Source organism: Echinops telfairi, unplaced genomic scaffold, assembly GCF_000313985.2.
Source record: "Echinops telfairi isolate 266 unplaced genomic scaffold, ASM31398v2 ScPeMD7_7412;HRSCAF=8450, whole genome shotgun sequence".
Classification (NCBI taxonomy): Eukaryota; Metazoa; Chordata; class Mammalia; order Afrosoricida; family Tenrecidae; genus Echinops; species Echinops telfairi.
In genome coordinates this window covers 3,505,773-3,515,583 of record NW_022111312.1, presented here as the reverse complement: position 1 = coordinate 3,515,583, position 9,811 = coordinate 3,505,773, and the positions used below count along the sequence as shown (strand labels likewise).

Genomic DNA, 9,811 nt, shown 5'->3' with positions numbered 1-9,811 from the left:
CACCCTCATCATTCCCTGGGGATCTTGCTGCTCCCCTCCCCTGCTGTTCCGCTGCATTCCCCCAGTGCTTCTTCCTCACCCCCGACAGTCTTAGACATATCAATACTTTATTTTTTATGTTTTATTGGCACATAATTTACATATCATGCAATTCAATAGTTCAACCATTCAGTCATATCAAGGAGAATTGTACAATCATTACCAGATTGCTGTTAGAACCGCCCCTCCAAGGTTAAATTGCCTTTAAAATGAGTTGTGCTGCCACAGCCAGTTCTAGTGCCCCCTCCCCACTCCTGCTTTCAGTTGTTTATTCCTGAAATTCATTTTCTCTCCCTAGCACCCACCCCCACAACCCCTGAGGCCCCTATCCACCCTTGTATCATTTATTGTCATTATGCATCCACTTCTCTGGGAAACCCAACAGAAACAATCAAAAAGATCGTCGAAATAAGGTGGCAAGGAGAATAATAATCATCAAAAGGACCAACATACAAATAATGAGTAGAAGAGAAAAGAGTCCTATCATCATTCCAAAAGCCAGGGAAGACATTGCTCTCATGGAACTAGGAAGAGATACGTGCATCCGGTCCCAATTCAGGTCGGGAGGAGGTGGCTATCTCTCATGACCTTGTACGCACCTCTTTACACACACAACTGCATACGAATGACTTATTTCCCTGCATGGCACAAACAGTGGAGTGCTCGGTGGAGGTTTGAGGCTACCTCCTCTTCTGTATGCCTCGCCTCTTAATCTCCTTCTCCTCCTCTACTCCGGGCTCCCCTCCTCTCTTTCCTCCTCCTCCTCCTCCCACTCTCCTCTCCTTCTTCCCCTTTGCCTCAGCAAACAACCCTTCCAGCTTGCAAGTCATGTCAGAAAACAGGAGGCCATGTCTGATCTGCGGGTGGCTCCCTCCCCACTGTGCCATTCCGTGTGCCCTGACACCTTGCCTTCCTGATTGACTGTCGCGTCCATGGGGTCTCAGCCTGGAGAGGACATCACATGTGTGCACTCCAACTACGACAAAAGTGGTCGCTAGCTCAGTGTTTTCACACCCCTGCAGACTGCCTTTGACATGGGGATCCCTATTTACTTCTCCCTTCATGTGACCTGCACACCGGGTTGATCTGCACACTGGGTAGTGAGGTCTGAGGTGAGCAGACTGTGAAGGGTGCTGGCTTTGGGCTAGGGTTCCAAGCGCCCGGCCATCGAGTCAGTTCTGACTCAGAGTGACCGTAGAGGACAGAGCAGGACTGCCCCTGTGGCTTTCCTAGACTGTCACTCTTTCCAGGAGTAGAGGGTCTCATCTTTCTCCCGAGGAGTGGCCGGTGATCTCAAACTGCTGACCTTCCAGTTAGAAGCCCCATGGATAACCTACCTTGGCAGCAGATCTACATCCTAGAAACAACTGACTTCAGACATAGCCTTCACTATGTCTGCCTCCTCAACCTAGCAAAGAAACACCATGCCGACGTGAAATTTCACCCGGGGTTAAAACAGGGGCTAGGAGTTACAACCTGTATGTTTAAGGGACAGAATTCAATCCAAACACCTCTCAAAAGATATATCCCCTGGGAACCTGTGAGCAACCTTATGTGAGGAAAAGGTCTTTGTAGGTGTCATGTGAGATGAGTTCATCATGGATTAGGGTGTCCCTTAAATCTAATGACCAGTGCACTTACAAGAGAAGGGGAGAGCAGACACATGAGTGAGAAGGTGATGTAAAGACAGAAGCAGACCTGGGAGGGATGTGTCCCCAAGCCAAGGAACACCAAGGACTTCCAGGATCCAAAGTATGTTGTTGGTGATGTAGACAGTCTATCAACACCTCGACGGAGCACCAGTAGCCTAGTTCCCTGAACTCCTCAAGTTCCCTTTCTTATTCCTTTGCCCTCAAGTGTTGGATGGCAGGTAGGATTGGAGAGCTTCAATGATGGTTGCTCTCCCTTTTAGGAATAGTCCCTTGATAGAAAGACCAGCACTCACCTTGACGATCTTCTGAATCTTGATCCGATCTACTGAAGTTTGGAAGCACTTTTCTTTAAGGAATGAACAGATAATATCAACAGCTTTCTTGACCTGATCCAGGAACTCTTTGCTGGGCTGGAGAAAGTCTTGGATGAACTTATCTAGTAGATGGTCCGGGGTGATGTAGAGAGGTGCTGGCTGGAGGAAGAGATAGAAACTGGGTGGTAAGTGTCTTCTTGTAAGCAGACCCCAAGGATTCCTTCTTCCTGTACCTTTGGGGTCTCTGTGATGCCCCCTCCCCCACACCCCATCCTGCTACTCAGCCCTCTCGTTGAACATATCTCAAACATATACCTGAGAGTTGACAGTTGTACCAGAGTCCTCAGAAGCCCCAACCCCCTCTAATCATCTTCCCTTAGCCCATAGGAAGTATTTGTACTCTTCAACTTCATCGTGTTGTTACCTAAACGAGTCAAAAGTGATCTCTGGGTATCAACCTGGATTTATCTGCTTTTTAATAACAAGTGGAGGCTCCACAGCCTCTCAAAAGTCCACTGTCAGCAAGCTCACGTTTTTGACATCCCCAATTGTTTTGAAAATTGCCCAAGTACTCAGGACCATGGGCTAGACCACCAAGATCGGTGGCCATAACATAGTCCACAAAGACAAGGCTCTACATCCTACTATGGCTAGTAGCAACCGGGGCCTTAAAAGCTCATCAGCAGCCATGTAAAGTACAGCCATTGGCCTCTCTCCCTGCAGAGAATAGAAGAGTGGAGAAATGCAAAGACACAGGAAAGCAATTTTTCCAATGGACTATTGGACCTCATGAACATCAGCTTCCACAACCTTGAGGCCGAAGGGACTAGATAGTTCTTGGCTACCACTACCAACTTCTCTGAAAGGAATCCAGCGAGAAAATCCTGGATAGAGTGGGAGATAGAATAAAACTCAAAATCACAAGAGACCAGGTTTTTGGTCAGATAGGGACTAATGGAACACCCTCTTGACTCTGACCCTGGTGACCTTCTATCTGGAAATGAACGGATGCCAGTGCTTCATTTTCAGTCAAACAATACAGAGACCTATAAAAGGGACCATAACACGATGGAAATGTGCACTCCTTAGGACAATCCACTATTCGAGATCAAAAAGGCAACCTTTCCTCAAGGACAGAGTTCAGATGTGTTAGGCGAGGAGGAGGAACGGAAACCGGAAACACGGGGAGGAAGTGGGAGAAGAGATGGGACACTGTGAGGATTGCAGTCAATGAGATGAAACAAAATGGGTATGGATCACTGAATGAACAGCTGATCTGCTCTGTCGACTTCCACTCAATTCACAAGAAAGAGTGTTCATAAATTAACCCAAGTAAGCTGATTTAGTGGCTTAGAGCCCGCCTACTTCATCTCCCTGGGGAAGCTGCCCCCAATTTCTGCTATTCTTAAATAAGACACTGCTCTCAGTGTAAAGACCCCTTCAGGGTTCTCTGACCCAAAGACTCCCTGTCTTGCCGTGGGAGGGTACCATCTAGGGGCACATAAGATCCCTTCACATTTCCTCTTTCTTGACGTTTTCAAGCCTTCTTCCCCTTCAGATGGCAACTCTCTATCTGACCAAAAGCCTGGTCTCTTGTGATTTTGTTCTAGAGCAGGGGTTCTCAACCTTCCTACTGCCTCAACCCTTTCATACAGTTCCTCATGTGGTGGTGACCCCCCAACCATAACATTATTTTCGTTGCTCCTTCATCACTGTACTTTTGTTACTGTTATGAATTGGCGACCCCTGTGAATAGGTTGCTCGACCCCCAAAGGGGTCACGACCCACAGGTTGAGAACTACTGTTCGAGAGTGTGCATTGTATGCAGGTATATCTGCACATGTGTATGGTATGTGCATGGGCACGCATGTGTATGTGTGCACCAGTGAATCTGGCAGGGATGGGGCCTCTTCCTTATCAGTGGGTCCTGGCTGGAATGGAGTACAAGAGCCATGGCCAATTAGGACCTCCTCAGAGTTCAGGAGTAACAAGTAAAAAAAAAATGCCAAAGCTATGTGTGGTCTTGAGATAATTGGGCAAATTGGACAGATGATATTATTCACAATAATATTGATCAAGCAACCTTCATAATATTAATCAATCATATTATTACCATTAGAGATATGGCTGTTGTCAGTTGCTCTTGAGTGAGTTTTGACTCATAGCAACCCTACTTTTCAGAGAGTGTGGGAGCAGTCTGTGTGGTGGACTTGCTATTTTCTCCATTGGGTGTTGGGTGTGGGGACCCTAGTGCATCAACCACAGGCTCCATCCTTACTCCTGTCCCAAGCCCTCTCCCCACTCTCCCCTTGGCACCTGCTTGAAGGGTCCCCAGAGCATGTCCCAGCCCCTCTGACTGCCGCCACTTCCTTTTGGCTAGATCTTTCCTCTTCATCTACCCCCACCTTCTCACCTCCTCAGAAATCCATTTCAGACTCTTTTCTGTGAGGACCATATACCCCCCTGTCCCTCTTTGCCCGTCACCCATCACGTCAGTGGGAGGAGGCTTTGGGAAGAGGCTGGAGTCTGATGGCCTGCCCTGTAGCATGACACAGGACTCTTACCAGAACATTCCAGAATGGTCCAGGGAACCCATCATCCGGGCGCAGAAACGACAGCCAGACTCGAGCTTCCTGGTCCAGCCATTCCCAACACTTGTCTGGACCTCCACTCAAATTATGCATCGGGTTAACTGGATCCAAGATGACTGGCCTAGGAATCCCATTAGACCAGAAGGTTAAAAAGCCATTGGGCCGCTCATAATAACAGAGTCAGTGAGCCGTCTAGTCTCCCTCTCAAGGGGAAGCACCGCTCCGGGTTTGTTTGTCTCTCTCGTTGTTTATGGACTACCACTGAGTTTCCACGGCTGTGGCCTTTCGGAAGGAGATCACCAGACCTTTTCTGTGAGGCACCAGAGGAGGGGATTTTAAACTGCCAACCTCCAAGTTTGTGCCCAGTGCTTAACCATTTGTACCACGGGTGGCACAGTGGGTTATGTGTTGGGCTGCTAACTAACTAGGGTCAGAGGTTCAAACCCCACCAGTCATGTGGCCAGAGAAAACAGAGCCTTCCTGCTCCCCTAAGATTGACAGCTGAGGAAACCCAGAAGGACAGTTCTACTCTGTCCTATTGGGTTGCTAGGCATTGGGGTGGACTTTATGGCATTGAAGTGCTCTTTGTATTTGCTTTTGAAAGGCCCTTGGGATTTGTCTTGGAGACACCGTGTGACGGGACACAAGGTGAAAAGCACAGGCCAGGGCGTCCTCTCTTTTAGACAGACCTCTCTGTTCTTCCCTCCTGACATGATTGGACACATCACTGGCTCGGCAGGACAAGGCCAGGACCTCATTCTAAAGGCTACAGCCCAGACCACGCAGAAAGAGGTGGAAGGAGAGGGCCCTGGGGTACCTCGGTGCCCGGAGCTGGTACAGCAGGATATTCTTCATCGTCTCATTCTCAAAGTTGTAGTTGACTGTCCAGTAGACACACAGCTTCTTGTGCTGCGTGATGAGCCAGAGAACAGTTCGGATGCCTTCGGCTAGCTCGAAGTCGTCTTGTCCGCATCCCTGTTCCCAGGCATACACCGTCAGCAGCTCCAGAGCATAGGCAGGCAGCTTGCCTGGATCCCTACGCTTTTCCTGACACTGTGGGAGAAAAAGGACAACCAGAGCTCATTTGGGGATCCAGGATTCCCATGTGAGGAATCTGGAAGCAAGAGATTAGAAGCCTATATGAAGCCACCGTTCTCTACCAGGATGTTTACAGTTAACTGGATTGACAGCATCAAGGGTTGACAAGGAAATGGAGAAACTAGAACTCTGGTACACTGCCGAGGGGAATGTAATTTGGTGCAACCATTTTTGGGAACTTGGCAGGTAGCGTTCACAAAATCTAAATACAGCCATCCATTCTCCACTCATAACTATGGCAAATGTATCAGTTGTTGTTTTTGTTGTTGTTGTTAGCTACTGCCCAGTCAGTTCTAGCTCAGCGCCACTCTCCGTACAACAGAAAGAAACACCGCCCGGTCCTGCTCCATCCTCACCTTAGTTGCTGTGTTTGAGTCTATGGTCGCCATGGCGTCGATCCATCTGGTCAAAGGTCTTCCTCTTTCTCACTACCCCTCCACTTTACCAAGCACAATGCCCTTCTCCAGGGACTGGCCTCTTGTGACATGTCCAAAGTATGTGCCTATGCAGACACCTCTGTATTCACACACATATGCATGCACATGTATTTTACAACCCAGCAATTCCATCCCTAAAGACTGACCCAAGGAGAACAAGTGCTGAAACTCACTGAGAGACACATAGGAGAGGGTAGTAAATGAATTCATAACCGCTCCAATTTGGGAATCATCCAGATATCTATTCACAGTTGCACCGGTCAATGGGTAAACCAGGAGTCCTCAAACTTTTTAAACAGGGGTCCAGTTCACGGTCCCTCAGACTGTTGGAGGGCCGGACTATAGTTAAAAAAAACAAACTATGAACACATTCCTATGCCCACTGCACATATCTTATTTTGAAGTAAGAACACAAATGGGGCAAACACACCTGGCGGCCTGGATAAATGTCCTCGGTGGGCCGCATGTGGGCCACATAGTTTGAGGACCCCTGGGTAGTTTCTTAATACATGGAAATGCTACAAAACAATGAAAAATTACTGTTAATGTGCAAATACGTGGATGAACCTGTCAGCTGTGATGTTGAGCAGAAGAAAGCAGACATGAAAGTCTATTCAGTAGGACTCTGTATATCAAATTTAAAAGCAAGTTGGTGACAGATACGAGAATGTGGCTGTTAGGAGCCATAGCGACCCCGGGCACAACAGAACTGAGCAGTCCCTGTGCCTGAGCCCAGGGTCGCAGCCATTGTGTCCATCCAACCCCTTTGGGGACCTTCTTCTTTTCCGCTGCCCCTCCACTTGACCAAGCATGACGTCCTTCTCCAGGGACTGGTATCTCCTGACAATATTAGAAGAGTGGTTCAATTGGGGGGGAGCCCTGACTGCACTAGCGACAGCCTTCTGGGGTGCAGGAAACGTTCTCTAGTTTGATCTGGGCATTGCTTATAAGGATTGAAAAACACACTGAGCTGTATACGTACGCTGGTCGCACGTCCCTGATCTCAACAGGAAGGAAAGGAATGACAGCAATAGATATCGTTTGAAAATTACCTGCTGATACCAGTATTTTACCAAGAGGATCAAATCCTTCAGTTTTCTGGGACGGTTCTTAAAAAATTCCTCCTGGAGCGTCATGAAGCAGACTGAGAAGTCACTGGGCCGGGATAATGTTGTGTCCAAGAAACTTTTCAACTCTCGATAGATCTGGGCGCTGGGCTTCTCACCAGGGCCTGATGGGAAAGAGAAGCCGGGGCATTCTGGTGATCAGGTGACCTCAGAGAGCCAAACAGTGAAGGTCGGTCGTGATTTAACAGCACGGGCCGGCTAGTCCATCGTGTAGAGAATGCATATTGACAGTAAAGATAATGGTGAAGGGGGGCTGGCTCTCCTTGTTAATAAAACGCATTCTAAAGTGACTCAAATAGAAACAGCATGGCACGGCTCTTGAGACAATCAGCAGACCCGAAAGGGAGGGACCAGAAACACAACTATAAACACAAAGTGAGGTAGTCAGTAGGGAATACTTTCTTTAAAAAGGAAAAAAGAAAGGTATGCTTTCTTTGAAAAACCCGCTGTTGGTGCAGCTGGGTTTTCATCAGGCAGGGAAGCATGCTTAGCGATCACATACAATCTATTCTCTGTGTGTCAGAATGCACTGGACGGTGATGGGGTGGTTTTGTTACATGAGTCAGTCCAGGGAATGTTTTATTTCAGAACGTCTAGGGTGCTGGAAAGCCCCCATCCCCCACCCCTGGTGGGGCAGTGCTTCAAGTACTTGGCTGCTAATGAAAAGGTAGCCAGCTCAACTCCTGGGAAGAAAGGTGTGATCACCTGCTTTCGTAAAGACTTACGGAAATGCCCAACTCTGCCTAGAGGGTCATGGGGAGCCAGAATCAACTGGCTGCAGTGGCTTTGGTTTGGGGCGAGTTACAAGGGCTTGGAAGGGGGCAGGAAGAGAAAGGCAGGAGACCTAGAGGCAGGTGAGATCTCCTCAGGGCTGGACCCTTGAGGTGGAGTGAGGGCAGGCAGTGGTTCTCAAACTGGGCACTCCCCTACCCCGCAAAGAGACCCAGGATCCTCCCAAGGCAATCCATCTGGGCTTCTAAGCTCCAGATTAGGAGAGGGTGGGTTGGGAGTAGGATGCTGTACGACACACACAGGCCAGAGTCTAGCCTCCTTATGTTTCTTTCTTTTTCCTGAGTTCTCCAGGTGATTTTGATGCCTGACGTCTGAGACCCACTGGGTGTGGGGTCAGGAAATGCCGAGACCCCACCAACGCCCCGATGCCAATAGACTTCTGAGTTTAACCAACGGGTATCCATTCCCATTAGAAAGAGGCAGGCTCGTTTCTTTCATTCACCCAAACGTGAAATTGATGCCGGGCTTTGTTGTGGGGACTCCTGCACTGGGCATGCAGTGAGCTGGATGGTGGAAGCCTTCTGCCCGCCTCGATCAGGAGCATAAGAAAGCCCATTTGTGGGGCACCGACTCCCTCTCAGGCCAGAAACAGCGCCAGCCCCTTGCACAGCAAAACAGACAAGAACCGTCATTGCAGTCTGTAGCGGTGGATATGATTGACACATGGACACTGTAGGAAGGCTGGTTGGAGGTTGGGTGGGCGGTTGATGAGAAGGTGGGAAGATGGAGGAGCCTCAGGCGGGAAGGGGAGTAGGGATTGAAGGAAGCCTGATTGGGGAGCTTAAAATCCAGTTGCGTGGAGTCTATTTCAGCTCGTGATGACATGCGTGGAACCGTGCTCCCCAGGGCTGAGTTCTCAGAAGGTCACCAGGCCTTTCTTCTGAGGCACCTGGGGTCGAACTCGGACTTCTAACCTTTAGGTTAGCAGGTGAGTGTGCTAGCCACTTCCACTCCCCAGGGGATTGCAGGACAGATTATTTAGGATTGCTTAGGCTAATAATTAGCAACAAAAGAAATGGCTAAGTGTCCCTGTCGCTCACTTTTCTCTGAAAGCAATCATTTATTTTTTTCCTTTTAGGAAAGGGATCTTATTTTGAAATGTGCTGTGTGATCACTCTATGGCCGTGGCTGCTGGATAGGAGGGAGAAAAGAGATTGTTTCTGGTTTCCACACCTTTCTTGCACGACAAGGTGAGTGCAGTAGACAGTGCTCTGACCTGGGTCCATCCATAGGGCTTTGAACTGGCCTTCCATGGCTCTACTGTCACCTCACCTGCCTTCCCATATTCCCTGGACTCTAAGCAGATATTCATTGGATGAACGCAATAGCAGATCGTATTGCATAGGTTAATGGATGTTATGTTCTGCCAGATGAGAGTCAATTGTGCTGACAGGATCCTTGTTAAAAGAACGAATCCTTTCCCTGTCAATTTGGAGCCCTCTCCCCCTTTCATTGCTTGAGGGAGGCACTTGCTCACAGCTTTCGTGCCCAAACAGCCTTACAAGCTGGGTGTTTTCAGCCTGATCTTAGTTGACAACAGTGGGTAATGGCCGGCCAGGATCAGAAGACAGGGCTGCCTGCCTTTCAAACAGGTGCATTTTCCTTGGAAACAGGCTACTTTTCTCTGCATGCGAGTCATCAGGATGTGAGTGTGGGTGCCTCCACATTATCAGTTAATGATTAGATATATTTGCTTCAAGGTTTCAGGTAACACGGGGACGCCATAAAACGACGGGGAATGGAAGGCACCGTGGGTCTATC

At 48.7% G+C, this 9,811-nt stretch overlaps 1 protein-coding gene across 1 annotated transcript in view; it reads right to left on the bottom strand.

Annotated features, from left to right (window-relative positions):
• Positions 1-9,811, bottom strand: part of OAS2 (2'-5'-oligoadenylate synthetase 2) — a 32,594-nt gene that overhangs the window by 12,278 nt on the left and 10,505 nt on the right. The window contains exons 4-7 of the mRNA XM_045296696.1: positions 7,184-7,362; positions 5,414-5,649; positions 4,570-4,717; positions 1,981-2,164 (exon numbers count right to left, since the gene is read on the bottom strand). Of these exons, the coding sequence (XP_045152631.1) occupies positions 1,981-2,164; positions 4,570-4,717; positions 5,414-5,649; positions 7,184-7,362 (747 nt within the window). The remainder of the gene's footprint in view (positions 1-1,980; positions 2,165-4,569; positions 4,718-5,413; positions 5,650-7,183; positions 7,363-9,811) is intronic.